The sequence below is a fragment of the Narcine bancroftii genome, chromosome 4 (assembly GCF_036971445.1).
Source record: "Narcine bancroftii isolate sNarBan1 chromosome 4, sNarBan1.hap1, whole genome shotgun sequence".
Taxonomy (NCBI): domain Eukaryota; kingdom Metazoa; phylum Chordata; class Chondrichthyes; order Torpediniformes; family Narcinidae; genus Narcine; species Narcine bancroftii.
Window position 1 is genome coordinate 80520391 of NC_091472.1, and position 17762 is coordinate 80538152.

Sequence of the window (17762 nt, forward strand, 5' to 3'; positions counted from 1 at the left end):
TTGTTTGGATTTGTATGGGTCTTTGAAAATCAAAAATAATATATTACAAAAAAAATCGGCATATTACTTTGTGATCCTGACAATGTTGTTTTTTGACCTAATAAAGGGGTCATTATTCATCTTGATGCTTGTAAGATATGGCTATATCTGCTCTATCCACCTGAACACAGCAGTCCATCGAAATCCAATTGTCTGATTCATTTTGCTGAATGCCAACAGGGTTTGCTGAATAGCCAAGTGAAGGGGCCAGGCCTTGTGTCAGGCTGCCTAGAAAAATGATTTTATGGTATGCACCAGAGTTTCAACTCTAGAGCTTGCATCCTTGGTACTGGATGCATTCCAAGTTATCAAGTGATATCCATTATCCACTCAGGTGGGAGCACTCCTATTCAGGATGCAAGAGCATGTACCTCTGCTGATGAGAGAATGGGAAGGTGATTCTAATCCCTGAGTTCAGGAAGCATGCGATGAGATCTTATACCACTCTCAAACCATTGGTTTCCCTTTACTTCCTCTGCATGCTGTGTAACCTGCTGAATTTCTCCAGCACATTTGACCCCAGCATCTGCAGATGTTCTTGTTTAACTCTATTCAGTTGCTCCACTGCAAAGTCTCTACGAGGGTTGCCTACCCTGAACAAGTTCTCCTCCGGTCTACAAAGGCAGTTCTGTGAGAGCCTCTCTCACTACTCTCCTTCTGTTATCCCTGCTGCCCTTAAGCTCTGTGACCATATATTCATTCCTATACCTGGCCCAGGGCTGAAACATTGATTTTCCCCTTACCTCCTATGGATTTTGCATGACTTGCTGAGTTTCTCCAGCACCTTAGTGTATTGCACTCGACTCCAACGTCTGCAGACATTCATGTTTAACTTGTGCGGTGAGGCCAGTGAGGATGATGAAGCATGGATACTACATTAAAAGACTCTTGCAGGACCAGGAGAGCTCCCTTCAGTTGCTAGATTTCACATTTTGGGATCCTAAGCCAGCTACCCACTAGATGTCACATGGATTAATCAGAGGCTGGCAGACTAATTAATATGATCTAATTCCTATCCAGTCCCACAGACTGGTCCTTGTTTCCCCTCTGCTAAACCGGTGTGTGGGCCAATTGGGTCTGGCTGGAGTATTTTTAAAGCCACCAAACCAGAATCTACCCATTTTTGGGATAGCAGTTAGCGAAACACTGTTACAGCGCCAGTGATTGGGACGGGGGTTCTAATCCCATGTCTGCGTGTGATTTCCCCGGATGCTCTGGTTTCCTCCCACCGTTGAAAAGGTCAATTGGGAGTAATTGGGTGACACAGATTCTGGGCTGTTACTGTGCAGTATGCCTAAATAAATTTTAAAAAATCAAAAATGTGTAATCATTTTCCCACCAGGAGGACTGAAGTAAATATTGTTTTTGTTGGTGATAAAATTTCCCAGTTAAGACAACATATATGGCAAATTCTGCTGTTTAATGAACTGTCTGTTCTGGTTGTCAAACCAGTTGGGATTTTATTTGGAAAAAAAAATGGGAAGAATAGCAAAATTTAGACACATTATTGGATTACTGCACTGGAGTTCTATCTGAAGGAACAAGAACGCTAATTCTCCAATCGGCAATCTTTCATTGTAACTAAAGAAGTACAATGCTTGCTGAAAGCAGCAATCCTTATGTAAACTATTTGCCAGGAAAGGTAATCTTTGTGAAGTATCACAGGACACAAAAGGAAATACTTTGCTTTTCTAGGTTACTAGAAATGTTGCCTCGATTAAGAAATCATACTGTGAAGCAACAGATCCTGTTGCTGACACTGGGATTTGTGTGGCCCTTGTTGTTCTAGTGCTCTGTCTATTGGATCTCTGTGGGTTTGTTTAGGTTTTGCAAAATGTCATACAATCAATCAATGGAAGTGACCACATTTACTGAAGACCAATGCACTGGCAATGCCATATCATTTCACTTCACTCTATTGAGAAATGGTTTCAACTGAAATGAGATATTTGCCTCAATGAATGTTAAAGATCCCACAGAATTATTCAAACAGAAGCAGAATCATTCCATCCCTAGCCCCATTATATCAGGGATATTGAGAGCAGATATATTAGTCATCTTATTTTTGGCATTTGTGGATCTAAATAAATATATCCGTAATATTGAGAGCTCTGTTTAGAAGCAAGTCACAGTTTCAAATTGTGCTGCTGTCATTTCTATAAGAGCTGCTTTAATAGAACCACTAAAAATATGTTTCATTTTTCATCCTTCTCATTTTTGTCAAAGATGATAATAAAGCACACCTTTTAGTGTGCTGACAAAGGTCACCTCTGGATTATGACCACCTGACTATAGACAACCCAACATACAAATGAATTTCCACAATATTATGAAATTCCAAAGACAAACATACATATGCACGTCAGAACTAGTTTCTTTTTCTTCTCTCTTTCTCTCTCTCTCTCTCTCTCTCCCCACTTACAGTAATTTTTCTTTCATATCAAACTTGTGCATTTTGATGCCATTCATTACAGAACTGAGGAGCTGTTGTTACCATATCAAGTGAGTTTTGTGCATTTTCCCACTTATGGGCAGTCGTTGACATGGAGTGTGTAAAACTCGTTCATTTCCTGGGGATTTATTGCCTGTATCTGGATGAATCCTTCATTGCTTCATTTCACATATGTTTAAGTGTGTCTCTTGCAATGCCTTACTGGTGGACATAATGTGGCTATTCTCTGGTACAGACAGGATGTTTGGAGAGGGGATCGCCCGCAAAGCATGTTGGGCTATGGTTGCGGAGAGGACAAAATGGAAGGCACAGAAACAGGACAGCTGGACTAGTTTATTTAAACACATATTCGAGATGAGAAGCTGACCCAAGAATGACCCTGCTGGGTGGAGCACTACATTCTGACATTTTATTACTTTGGGTAGAGTAAAGTATCCTTGCATCCTACTGTTGTCTAGAGAAACTTTGTGGAGGTAGAAATTATCCCAGTGGGCTCCTGCAAACTACGTTCTGAATATAACTTGTTTGTATTAAAAACGTTAGTGCAATGAGTACAAGTGAATTGTTCAAATTAGCTTGGAACACAAGCATTTTTGTTTCGTTTTTAGTGCCATGATGACTGTAACATTCACAGCAGTAAATTAGAGAACACTGCAAAGAAATAATTACCCCAGGAAAAAGCACATATTGCTTCTTGCCAACCCTTACATCTGTGCCAGATGCAAAATCCAGGCACATCTTTCTGACACCAGTATGTGGCATCCCCCTTTTAAGAAGCATTGTCTTTTTCAGCTACAATCTAATTGCATTTTCCAGGTTAAAAGGGTCGATAGAATGCAATAGAAAATAGTGACAGTTGTGCTTTAGTTTCAGAAATTCACAGGAAACCTTTAGTTCCACTGGCTTCCTGCTAGGAGAGGAATTTAGAAGATTTGGTGTGCCATGGGAGAGTGGGGGGTTAGAAGGGGGTGGTAGTGGTATGGGGGTGGGGAGGGGGAGGGTGATTGAGGGCTTTATAAATTTGCTAAAGGAAGGTTTGTGGGACTGCACAGATGAAAGAATGTTCTTTGGCAATACTGGTTGCAAGATTGTATTGTGGAAGACACAATAGAGATAACCTATGCCATCTCCAGCCTGCTACTCCAGTTAGTGGAATTTATTTTCTTACTATTCCTTGTGTTTTAAAAAAGACATTTTAGTTATTTAGTGACCTTATTACATACCCTATCTGCAACTTTAATAACAGGGGCTTTTCAGTCAATCTTTTGTAGGAGTACTAACAATAAGAAAAAAAACCAATCTCATGCAGTATGTTTTGGTTCAAGTGTTCTGCTGTTTCATTCTAATCTGGCTACCAATGCAATTTAGCTGTTGCCATGCCCAGACAGTGTGCAAAAAGATATGTGGTTCTGTGTTTCAAGTCTTCCTCATTTCAAAATGGTTTATGATTCAATCCAAGCTATTGAAATTTACATCACTTGGGCAGGCTTTTCTGGCTGCCTTCATGAGTTAAACATATCCTGAAAATAAAATCTTTATTAGAAGGCTGTTAGTCATTTGATTGAACAAAGAACTGCACGTGGTGAGGCTCTTGAACTCATTGAATAACTAAAAGCTGCACGTTGATGGAAGCAGATCAATAGAAGGGCAGCCAAGTCTGCCTACCTGTGCTATTTGCCTCTGGAGAGACAGGAATGTTTCTCCTTAATAAGGCTGTTGTTATCTTCAGAGCAGCTGTACCTCACTGCCAAATAAGGGAGAATGGTAGTGCCACGCCAACAAGGCAGAAACAATGAGGGTTGATCGAGCTGCAGCAAGCACGATCAGTGTGTTTTAAAGAACACAGGAGAACGAATATTACCTAACTGAAAGATCTAGCACAAGGAATCTGTGCTCCTTACTATTGTGCCATCGGACCTCTTCTCCTTGATGGCTCTTTATTGTGGAAGGAAAATCAATGTTTTCCAAGCACTTTTCCTTTGGAAAGTTTTTACTTAGGTAACATGAAAGTACGTCCAGGTGGAATGGATGTATCCTGGGTTGATGATGGAAAATCATAATGATCCAGCCATAATCTTTCACACATCCCGATTGGAAAATGATCTGAAAAGGGTATGGGGATAAATCATAACTACAGATCAGTCAATTTAACTTAGGAAAGTAAATTTAAAAAAATCAAAAGTAGAATTAGCAATCAGTTAGATGTTTAGTTTGATTAGAGAAGAAAATTGATTTGGTGATGGCAAGCGTTCAGGCTGGGCAGGTAATGGGCTCTTCTCTGTAAACGTGAAAACTGAGTAATAATCTGATAAGAGGCTTTTTAAATTTTGTAATTGCAGGATAGGATTGATACAGTATCAAGCTTTTCATTCATGAGCTGACCATGATTTGGAAATAAAAATATAAATTTATTATAATTCCACCACCCCCCACACCCTTTCAATGAGGCCAAAATGTTGTTTGCTGCCTTAACTACTTGTTGAACATACCTGCTTGTTTTTTTGTGATTTATCCACTTGAACACCTAGATTTCTCTGTGCTTCACTCACTTGCAGGCTCTCTCTGTATAAATAATAATCTGCCTTTTCATTTTTCTGATCAAAGTGCATGGTCTCATCCTTCCCCTCAGTAGAAGTCTGGGAGGAGACCTTGTAGAAGACCTTGTAGAAGATTATAAATTTATGAGGAGTGTGAATAGGGTAGAGAGTCAGTATCTTCTTCCTAATGCAAAATATCAAATACTGGAGGGCATGTGTTTAAGGTGAGGGGGTGTTTATTACATGGAGAGTGATAAGTGCCTGGAATGGGCTGCCAGGAAGCAGAAATGACAGTAACATTTAATAGGCTTTTGGATGATTAATGCCTGGAATAGAATAGTGTTCTGTGTATCATGTGCAAGCAGCAGAAATTTAGTTTAATGTGTTTAGTGCAGACATCATGGGCTGAAGGGTCTGCTCCTGTGTTGCACTGTTCTAGTCCTATGTAGATCATGTCTAATTTAACATGAAAGTGTTTTTTTTTTATGATATAGCAGAGAGAATCAATAAGGGAAAGCCAGGTGATGCAGTATATATAATCTTGCAAAGTCATTAGATAAGATGGTCATTAAGATTGAAACCTATACAATTAAAGTTTGGATAGAAATTAACCAACAAGGGATTGTAACAGAAAGTACAGCCACTTATGTAAAGATGCATTTTTAGAAAATGTGTCATTAAACAAAATTTCATCAATTGGAAAAAGCAGAGTGAAATTCATTGTGGGTACTTTGAGACAATGTATCCATATGGACAGATGTGTGCTCTCTGTTCTAATGAATAATGGTGAATGTTGATGACAGATACCCTGATAATCCAATCGCATCAGAATAAAAACTCCTAAATCAAATTTTCATGTCTCAAGGAATCTGTTTAGTAATGAAAGGTTATCTCTCAGAATGGTGGCAAATATCCAGGTAGATAAGGCAAAAATTCCAAATTTGCTGATGGCGCAGAACTTGGAGATGACAATGAAATGAAGTGATAGAGATAGTTTGGTGGAAATGCAAATGGATGGCAGGTAAAAGTTCACCCTGAACAAAGTGAATAATTACAGACTGATTACAGAATGAGAGGAGGTGATACAAACTAGAGGACACAATTTGTTAAGGAGTACCAGTGTAATATTGGTATCTGTGCAAGTTCTTTGAAGGTAGGGGTGGTACAGTTGGCATAGTGGTTAGCGCAATGCCTTTACAGTGCCAGCGATTGGGACCAGGGTTCGAATTCCACACTGTCTGTCTGTAAGGAGTTTCTTCATTCTTCCTGTGTCCGCGTGAGTTCCGGTTTCCTCCCACCATTTGAAATGTACCAGGTGTATAGGCTAATTGGGGGTAAATTGGACGGCGTGGGCTTGTGGGCCAAAGTGCCCTGTTACATACATGCCCTGTATGTCAAAATTTAATTTAAAAAGGCCACAGGCCATCTTTCAAAAATGGTTAAACACATACAAGATCCTGGGCATAAACATAGCAAAGAAAAACTTAATGTTAGAATATAGTCTATCAATGAATTAAGTTTCCAAAGTGATACCAGAGATGAGCAACTTGTGGATAGGTTAGGGTTGTGCTCCATGGACCATTGTAAGGAGATCTAATTAAGGTAATTAACATTGTAAATGGCATTGACAGAGGAGTTAGAGAGAAATAAAGGGTCCAAGAACTGAGGTTAATGGAATGACCAATAAAAGCAGAAGAAGTGGAATGAGGAAAACATTTGGTTTTCGAATGGTTTTCCAGGAGTAGTAGTAAAGATAGATTTACTTACCATTTTGAAAAAGTTTCTGGATGACTATCTTAAAAGGAAGAATATGCAAGGCCATGGAGAGAGGATAGGGAGTAGGTCCTGCTGGATTGCTCTTGCATAGAGCTGGCATGGACACAATGGGCAGAATGGGCTTCTCCTGACTTTTCTGCAGTTCAATATGCCATCTGTACCATCACCCTGAACAAATGCATTGATTCTTAACCTATGCTTCATCAGTAACTGTGGTACAGAGTCATGCAAGCAGGTCTAAAATGGCACAAATCTTTTTGCCTAATGGTCCAGCAATTAACCATGTTAATTGTTTTTTTTCTCGATCCAAGATAGGCATGATAAATGGAAGGTTTATGAAGGTTTATTTCTAAGTAAAGCATTTAAATAAAACAGTTATAAAAAATATGGAAATAACATAAGCAGGTTTAGTTTCCTCAAATTTTTAATGCACAGGTCCATGTATTTATCTGAAATATAAGAGCATACATTTGAAACAATTGCAACAGAGTGAACAAGTGTAAACCATAAACATATCAACCAGTGCAAAAGATAAATTCCTGGGCCAATTGTTCCCTGTGCATCCCACAATGTTTCTGCCAACGCCAAGTGTTTATTAACAAAGTTAAGCACTCTGTATTTTGAACTGGTGATTTCCTGACAGTGTGGAATTCTGTGTTAGCTCCTCTCCCATTTGACTGAAAGAAAATACAAGAGAGAAATTAAGTATAGCAAAGCAAGTTGGTGACTTGAGAACTGAATTTCCGATTGAGCTAAATCATTTTGGAGTCTCCACATGGGTTTTAGTTAATTTGACTGACTTTTGCCCCCTGGTACTCCCATGCAAGCATGACATAAAATTGAATTGCAGGCTTTCCACAGATTACTGAATCAGTCGATGTTTTAAATCTTCCTCTAAATATACCTATTTGTAAGCATTTTTAGAACCACTTTATTCTGCTCTTTTGCCATGTACACTTTGTCCAGGATTTTATGTGAATTTCTTTTTGTAAACTTGCTGCAAACTGTTGCCAAAAATGGGAGTTAGAAGGTCAATCGTTGTATACCAGTGACCTCTGTTTGACCCTAAACTTTGCATAAAGAGTAAGGGAGGAAAAGACAGAAGCTTTAAATGGAATGTGTTGTGCTGTTCTCTCTCAGCACAAATAGTGAGTGGTGATAAAAACTGCAGACATTCCCTTTTACTTTTGATCGTATACCACCATCACAGTTCATTTTCTTAACACGGGTGTTTAAATGGAGTTAGTAGGGTAGAAGGAATAGGACAAAGGGGAGATTCTTCCCTAATTAGGTGAGGCAACAGATGCTCATGTGAGCGACATTTCTTTATCGTTGCCAATTATTTTGCCATGAAAGAGAGGAGAGAGTAGTGTCGGACATTGTTTCCTAGAAAGTCTAATTATTACCCTCCCTAAAAGATGAAATGGAAATGTCCAGCTGAGGCAAAAAACCAGAAGGACGTAAATCAAAATCCAAAGCCCTGAGCTCACACTCACAACAGGCCGGCAAAGGTCACAGGGGTCTTCAAGCTAACAGTGGGCTAGGAAGAGTCACGTGGTAGTCACAGAATCACACCATTTGTTACTGCTGAAGGATATCAGTATTTTAGTTGGTTCTTTTCAACTCCTTCAAACTAACTGTCTCTTTTTCTTCTTCACACAGGTTCATAAATGCCAGGAGAAGGATAGTCCAGCCCATGATTGACCAATCTAATCGAGCAGGCAAGTCCCCAGTAGTAACTGTATTCAAGTCGCGCAGGCGAAAATCATCCTCAAGCCATTCACTGGGAGAGCCATTATCTGGTAAATAACTTGATAATGAATAATGCTGGGAGTGACTTACCACTAAATTAATCGAGGACTTTACTGTCATAACAAAACTAATCAGTTTACCTTATATCATATGTTTCAACTTTTTAAATATATACTTTTTTTTCAATTGAGTGATACCCTTTTGTTCTGAGGTTCCATTTTTAAGGGGACTTGAAATAAACCAAATGAAATGGCCATATATGGATTGAATTTTAGAGATTTTCTTCCCAGCTTTACTTTCTGCTACTATGACAATTTCCTGGTGCATGGCTTGGTGTGGATTTGCTATAAACTTTTATTATCTGTCAAAAAGGGTGAAAAGATTATAATGCTTTGGAAACCCTCGAAGTTGGAAGTAATTTTCTGAGGTTGCGCTTGATGGTTCTAAGTAACTAATAGGTGCTTGTTTTCTAAAGCTAGCTTGAACTAACTGGTCAGGCTTGGAGTTCAGGTGTGCTGGTTGAAATAAGGAATTCTTTCATTACTAAACACTTTTGCCATTTTTTCCCCTTTTCATTTTTTTTAAATAAACTCTGACTTGCTGAAAAATGCTTGGGTTATTTCTCTCTTGAGCTAGAATTTCTGTGTTACTTTACGATGCTGAAGAGTTGAAATTATTTTGATGATCACTTTTAAGGATAAACAAAAGAAAAAAAGATGACTGCACATTTCTTAATGCCATGGTCATTTCAAAGTTCATCCAAGGCAAAATGTATTACTAACATTTTGCCATGTTGACTGAATGGTTAAAGGGAATGGACTCAACGATGAAAGAACGTATGTTCACGTGGGTTTGAGACTTTCGGTATTACTTCGGTTTGTGTTTAAAATTTTGGAATAGTACTCTGTAAACAACATTGGATGCTTGGTCAAATGTCACTTTTATATTTGTGCTTTTTAACTAAAGTTATAAAAGGATCCTGGGAAAAAAAATATCAAAAGTTAGTCAGAGATAATTCAAGGTATTTCTTTTCTTTCTTTGGCTTGGCTTCGCAGACGAAGATTTATGGAGGGGTAAATGTCCACATCAGCTGCAGGCTCGTTTGTGGCTGACAAGTCCGATGCAGGACAGGCAGACATGGTTGCAGGGGAAAATTGGTTGGTTGGGGTTGGGTGTTGGGTTTTTCCTCCTTTGTCTTTTGTCAGTGAGGTGGGCTCTGCGGTCTTCTTCAAAGGAGGTTGCTGCCTGCCAAACTGTGAGGCGCCAAGATGCACGGTTTGAGGCGATATCAGCCCACTGGCAGTGGTCAATGTGGCAGGCACCAAGAGATTTCTTTAGGCAGTCCTTGTACCTCTTCTTTGGTCCACCTCTGTCACGGTGGCCAGTGGAGAGCTCGCCATATAACACGATCTTGGGAAGGCGATGGTCCTCCATTCTGGAGACGTATATGTATATGTACTATATATCTCAATGAGTGTCAGAACAGACATAAGGGGCCTTATATGGTTCACTCTTGTTCCTCAGTAACTGTAGTAAATTGACAAAGTGGCTTTGGAAACACAGCAAAGTTTTAAGTTACTTTCTGAGGTAGCACACAATGTGCCTGAAATAACTAAAGGCGACCTTTTTTTTCTGAAATTCTCACAAGACTTCACTGAAATTATATTTCTCTGCTATTTTAGTAGAGGTGTGAAAACAAGTTAATTCAAGCAGGTAATGGGTGTGAAATATAGAAGTAGGGACAGAAATTTCAGAGAGGATCTCCTCAGGGACCTAAGGGGTAAATGTATGTGTGGAGCAAGACAGATGTGACTAAGGTTCAGCAATGAATACTTCTCATCAGTCTTCACCAAGGATAAGGACATGGAAGGTAATGAATCCAGGGAGGGGTACATGGACAATTTGGAGCGGGTCATTGTTGAGAAAGAGGAGGCATGATATGTAAAGGTTTGCATTATGGTTGTTAAGTTCCCAGGTCTGGCTGAGATCTATCCCAGGATGCTCTGGGGAAGCCATGGACTTGATAGCAAGCATTCTGATGAAGATTATTGCATCTTCATTAGCCATAGGTGTAGAACCAGAAGACTGGAGAACATCTTTATTGAAGAAGGGCAACAGGGATAAGCTAGATCCATTGTTCAATCTGACTGTATTATCATATGCTTAAGTACAATGTACAGATGCATCAAAATTCTCACTACAGTCCTGTGAGTCTTACATCAGTTGTAGAGAACTTATTGGAGAAACTCCTAAAGGATAGAATTTATGTACATTTGGAAAAGCAGAACTGATCAAGGGTGGTCAACATGATTTTATTTGGGGTAAATCTAACCTGAAAAATGTTATTGTTGTTTTTGAGGAAGTAGCTAATGAAGGCATGGCACCAGACATTGTTTCATTTGACAATGTCTTTCCTACTTGCTGGTTCAGTATGAAATCTAAGGGGAGCTAAAGAGTTGGACCCAAAATTGTTGTGGTGAAAGGAGGCAGAGGGTCGTGGGAGAAGAATGCTTTTCTGATTGGAAGTCTGTGTCCAATAGGATAACACGGGGATCAGCACTGGGAGCATTGTAGATGGTGATATATTTAAACAACTTGAATATGAATGTACAGGTATGATAATAAATCTGCAAATGACACAAACATTAATATTATTGTGAATAGCGAAGGTTTAAAGGAACATTAGGACATGGAACAGATTGAAATTAGCACAAAACAAACATGAGGTGATGTATTTTGGGAAGTCAACAAGAGGTAGAAGATGCACATTAAATAGTAGATAAACTCAGAACAGAGGGATCTTGCTCAAGTCCATGATTCCGTGAAAGTGGAAACACAGGTGGATAGCATGGTGAAGAAAGTATATGGTGATGTTTGCCTTCATAGGTTAGGACATAATAAACTAAATCTGGGGCTTTATTTTGAGATGTACTACATTTGGCATAGTATACAGTGTAGTTCTGGTTGTCGCATCTTTGAGAAAATGAAAGTGCAGAGGAGATTCATAATTCACCTGGTCTGGAGTATTTTGCTGTTTGGAAGAGATTGTGCAGGCCAGATTTGTACACCTTGGAGTTAGGAGGTGGGGGATGTGACCTAAGAGATGTACATTAAATTATAAGAAGCATTGACAGGGTGGATAGAATTTTTTTTTTCCTTACTCCAGGGGTATCAAAAACAAGAAAGCATATTTTTAAGGTGACAGGAAGGAGTTTGAGGAGGGGGCAAGTTTGTTTGGCATGGAGAGTGGTTGATTCCTGAAACATGTTGTCAGAAGAAGTGGTGGAGTCACATGCAAACCACTATATTGAAGCATCAGTTAGATTCTGGGGTTACCATCAACCAGACACTGAAAGAGTGTAGCCGTTTACACAGAAATTCAGGCCTGGGCCCATCATCAGGGGTAGGAACATTGGTTACCCTCTACTCCATATGGATGCTGGGTGACTTGCTGAGTTTCTCCAGCATGTTTGTGTATTACACCTCATTTCTTCACCTTTCAGGCAATGAAATTCCCTTCTACTCAATGTCTTCATGTAGGATGATTCCATCATCCCAAGTATCAGCCAGGTTTCAAGCAGATACCATGAATATCTTCAAGCCCCCATCTCCTGCCCTCCCAGCTTCCCTTTCCTTGGCCTGAACAACACAAGAAGCTTCCAGTTGCTCTTACACTGTAATATCTATCGTCCATCCCCACTCTTCCCCTACATCTGTCTCCTTTCTATCTTCCTGCAGTCTCTCCCTGAGTACTGGGAACTCACTGTTATTTGGGTTATGCTTTGTCAGAAATACTATCACCTTATTATTGCAATTCAAATGCCCTTTTTGCCCTTCCCATCCATATCTCTAAACTCCTCCAGCACCATTAACTTCCAATGTTGTTGATCTACTCTAGTTTGGACCACCCCTGGATCTATTTCTCAATCGTTAGTGACCATACCTGGATATTGAAGCTCTGAAATCTCCAACTCTCTCCCTTCTCCTTAAAACCTAAACTCTTGGCCTTATAAACCCATTGTGTGACTTGGTGACATTTCATCTGTAGAATTTTCTTGAGAGTTGCATTGCAGTAACCATAGACAGATGCTTCAATATACATGCAGGCTGGTGGTAACGTGCAAATCCCACCCATTGCCAGTATCCCCTGTGCTCCAGTGAAAATAATATTTCTGATGGCACATTGCTGATGTGTTGTCCAGAAGTTGTTGCCTGCCCTTTAGTTATCTCATCAGTGTTCAGACTCACATGCAGGGTCAAGAGTCACTAGGCTATGGAGAACTTCAGATTTTAGCACAAACCCATGGTTGGCCTGTTGGTGGAAGTGGATGAACAGCAGTCAGAAGCACAAATCCCAGGTAGCATTACTGCAGCTCCCACTGCGATTTCAGATGAGGCCATGCCAGCTCAGCAGTAAACCAATTTGGATCCCCTATATGATGTAATTACTCCTTGCTTTTATCATAAGTGGTGGGCACAGAGGAGCAGAACAAGATGATTTCACAACTTTTAGAGATATCTGCACAGTTTCATGTGCTGCAGTGATTCAAACAAGGGCTGAATGACCTATTCCTTCTGAAAACCTACTCCTATATAGGGAAATATAAGGAAGCAAAACAGTTTTCAGAGAAGTTGCTTGAAGTGTGAGACTGCAAATTTTTTTCTCTGGTGTTCTTGGTTTCCTTGTGAAAGCCACCACTCACTAGGATAGTGAAAAAGTGATAGTCTGCTAAACTCCTCATGGGCCTGTGCCATCTCCCCCCACCTAATGAAACCAGATGCTACAATGTGCAAGGTTATTGTCCAGGGTGATTTGATCTGCTACTTCCTCTCTTTCTTGTGGAGAAGGACTTAGCAGCTCCTCAAAAATAGCTCCCCTGAAATTTTGAACTCACTATGCAGAGGGTAGCTGCCCTTGACCCTGGCTTCTCTTGCATGTGAGAGTGTTAAAAACAGGGACTTCATGACATTGTTTTTAGAAACTCTTTTCAAGAGGGCACATATTTTGGAATGTGTAAAAGATATGGCTGATAAACCTGGCCTCGTGCATTCGAAGTGAAAAATGTGCTTGCTTCGTGAAAAGCCAAGTAATGATGTTGGGCTCATTTCAAGATTGATAATTCAGCCTGTTCTGATTTATGAGGATATTTCTTAACTTTCTTACCACAATGCAGGTATAACTGTAATTAAAAAGTACTTTCAGTCCTGAATTGTTGAGGATGGGATATCATTTCCCTTTGGGCAGCAGGAGTAGGGGTTTGGTTCAGAAAATAATTGGTGGGAAGTTCTCTGGCCACTTTTATCAACTGATTGTAGTGTCTGTTACTTTTGTTCCTGTCATATTTAAATTCATAACCTTTGCAAGTGATTTTATGAGATAAATGACTCCTCTGGAATTGCTACCACCTTCACAGAAGTCATGTGATGGCTATAGGTGGTTCCTAAAACAAAGATGTGTCCTGATAGTAGCCTATCTCTGAGGCATTGAGTGACAGGAGGAGAATGGCACAGAAATGTATAGGACTGACCAGGACACAGCTCCTGATTCAAATTTATTGTCAGAGTACATACATGGCATCACGTATAACCCTGAGATTCTTTTCCTGTAGGCGAGACAGAGTTACCACTCATTGGTAGGACAAAAAAAAACTGTACACCACGTGCACATGTAAACAAATAAAGAAACGGAAACAACCTGTGGAATATTGAAGAAAAAAATAAACTAATGCAAAAATATGAGTCCTAAAATAAGTTCTTGATTGAGTTTATTGTTGAGGAGTCTGATGGTGGTGTGGTAGTAGCTGTTCCTAAACCTGGTGGTGTGGGTCTTGTGGCATCTATACCTCTCTCTTGATGGTTGCAGTGAGAACAGAGTGTGTGCCGGGTGATATGGATTCTTGATGATTGCTGCTGCTCTCCATCGGTAGTATTCCTTCTAGATGTTCTCGATAGTGGGCTGTGTCCACTACCTTTTGCAAGGCTTTACGCTTGGATGTATTGGTGTCCCCATACCAGACCATGGTGCAGCCGATCAGCACACTTTCCACCATCCATCTGTAGAAATGTACCGGGGTTTCTGATGTCATATCAAACCTCCACAAAGTCTTGAGTAAGTAGAGGCACTGATGAGTTTTTTTCACAATGTTGTGTCCCAGAAAGATCGGCTGAGATAGTGATGCCCAGGAACTTAGATTTCCTCACCCTCTCCACCTCTGATCACCCAATGATCACTGGATTATACACCTCTGGTTTTATAAAACTATTATACACTCTAGTATCTAATTAGCACTAGATATGAGACATAGTTGGAGAGTTACTGGGTAGAGCATGTGCAATCATGCTATAATCCCAATGGTCAAGGAGACATCCCAGAGTTTTTAGACAAGGATTTTCACACCTAGGAATTGTTCAATAAGATCATGGGAAAGAAAATCAGGAATAAGCCATACATTCACATTCCCCCACCTCTAACCTGCTTCACCATTCAATGTGATCATAGTTGATTTTGTTCCTCAAACTTATCCAACTGTTCAGTTATTACCGAGCATCCAAAAATCAATCTATCATATTTTTGCATGAGCATCACGACTGAGCGTCTACAGCCTTCTGGAGAAGAAATTTCCAAAGATTCCCTAACCTCTGATCAGAGAAATTCCTGATCAGAAAATTAGGTCACATCTCATTCTTCTAAAGACTGAATGCAAGGATTCTTCCTACTTAATCCATTCAATCAGATAAATCTCTCAGACCAGCTCTCTTAATGGTATTAATTCCTTGGATATTGTTTTATTTTTAGAACTCACCTCCATCTTTAAGCACCCTCCCTTTTGACACAAAAGTATGTTTCTACATTTAATCAATAATCCTTAACTTTCATGTTAACTATGGATCTACCACTCTTCCAGTGAAGCTTTTATTTATCGAGGGAATGAATCGTCTTTAAGAATTGTGAATTATTCTTTTAAGTGCTTATTTTTCTATCTTTATATCTCAATTTAATTTTACATTAATCCAGCAGAAACATTAGTGGTAGAATGAAAGGGAACATTATATTCATGCAGTGAAGGTTCATATGATCATGAACTTGTACTGCACAGAAAGCCTAACACCCTAGTCAAAATTATCCCTTTCTAAAATATTCCATTTGTTGTTCTCTTTGTTTTTCTCTATATCTTTGCAACAATTTCTGTTTCAATTATTTATCCAATTCACTTTGGAATCAACATTTTGCATGCTCTCCTATGACATAAATTGAGCCTCTGCTGGCTTTTACAACATTTTCATCAATCCTGTTGGCTCACTTATTTCCCTGTAACATATTCTCTCAATTGCTTATCAACTCCCCTCTCGGTCAACTGGGTTCCACCAACACAAGGGGAAATGTACAATGGCTATTGAACCTACCAGCCCTTCTTTGTGGGATGTGGGAGGAAGCAAGAGCATCCAGAGAAAACATGATCACTGGAAGAATGTGCACACTCCATACAGACAGTACCAGAGGTCCATCAATGGAAAATGCACTTGAGAGATTAGAATAGGACTTTTTGTTTAAAGTGTTTGAAAAATTTGCAAATTGGATTAAGCTTTATATAATAGATCAAAAACTAAAGTCATAACAAATGGGAAGATATCTGCACCTTTTCATTTAGATCTAGTAGGCAAGGGTGTCTATTATCTCCATCTTTATTTATTTTAGCAGTCGAAGCAGTTGCAGAACTGATTCGATCTGACCCTGATATTAAATGTTTTAAAATTAACCGAGAGGAATGTAAAATTAATTTATTAACAGATGATGTATTAATTTGCTTGACAGAACCAGAAGGCTCACTTCATAAATTATATTTAAGATTAAAAGAATATGGGATAATATCTGGTTATAAAGTAAATTGGGATAAAAGTGAAATTATACTCCATGTCAAAGAGATATCCAATTTAAATGACAATAAATGGAATAAAATATTTAGGGATATGGGTAGATAACAATTTAAATAATTTATTTAAATTGAATTATTCCCCTTTACTTAAGAAAATTGATGAAGTCTTGAAAAAAAATATGGATGGAATTGCAAATAACATTACTTGGAAGACTTAATTGTATTAAAATTAATATATTTCCTAGAGTACAATACCTTTTTCAAACACTGCTATATATATATATATATATATATATATATCCTTACCACAGAATTTTTGTCAGGAATTAAATAAATATGAAAGAAAACTTTGGAAGGGAAAGATGTCGAGGATTTCTTTAGAAAAATTAACAATGAAATTTGAATTAGGAGGTCTACAACTTCCAAATTTTAAAAATTACTATAAGGCAACACAAATGAGATTTCTTTTCTTTTTTTTAAAGAGGGAGAGAAACTAGCATGGATAAAGATAGAGATGGAAAAGATAGGAGAGAGGACGTCAGAAGATTTTATATTAAAATGAGAACTGAGTGTCAGGGAAACTCCACTGTTGAAGCATTTGATTAATATATGGAATAAAATAAATACTGAAATGGAAATAAGGAACCCTCTGTAATCTAAAATGCTTTTGAATCCCATTTACAATGAATAATCAACTGTTGAATATTTGGTTTTCTACAGGAATTAGAAGATGTAGGTACTTTTTTGCATTCTACATCATCAATACAAAATTGAGACCATTTTGGTTAGAATTAGGAACTTTTTTGGAACAAGTCGCTGGAGTTAAATTTCCACAGGATCCAATGTTATTTTTACTGGGTAATATTTCAGGGATAAGAACAAAATTGAAATTGAATTTATATCAAAAAGAATTGCATTAGCAGTTGTAATAAAATGTGTAGCAGTGCCATGGAAATCAAATACTCATTTAAGTTTGAAAAGATGGCATTTGGAAATTCATAGCTGTATGTCTCTTAAGAAGATTACATATAACTTAAGAAATAATTATGATTTTTTTTTTGAAAATTTGGTGCCTATATTTACATATTGTAGGTATAAATTTATAAATAGTTTTCCCTAAACCTTGTGAAACCTCGTTAACTCCTTGAGATAGATAAATAAATAAATGAAACTGAAAAGGGTTAGAATTGAGTGAAAGGCGGTGATCCCTTGACAACCTGGTCTGCTCTTTTTTTCTTTCTTTACTATTTGTATTTTTCTCTCTCTTTCTTTCTTCTATCCTTATTGTGGTTGTCATTTTGGGGTGGAGGATGTTGGAGGGGGTTTTTATTC

General features: G+C 38.6%; 1 protein-coding gene across 3 annotated transcripts in view; it reads left to right on the forward strand.

Moving 5' to 3' along the window:
- LOC138760735 (homeobox protein Meis1) overlaps positions 1–17762 on the forward strand; it is a 234900-nt gene that overhangs the window by 177759 nt on the left and 39379 nt on the right. For all 3 annotated transcript variants that reach the window (XM_069931757.1, XM_069931758.1, XM_069931756.1), the window contains exon 10: positions 8467–8606. In XM_069931757.1, the coding sequence (XP_069787858.1) occupies positions 8467–8606 (140 nt within the window). The remainder of the gene's footprint in view (positions 1–8466; positions 8607–17762) is intronic.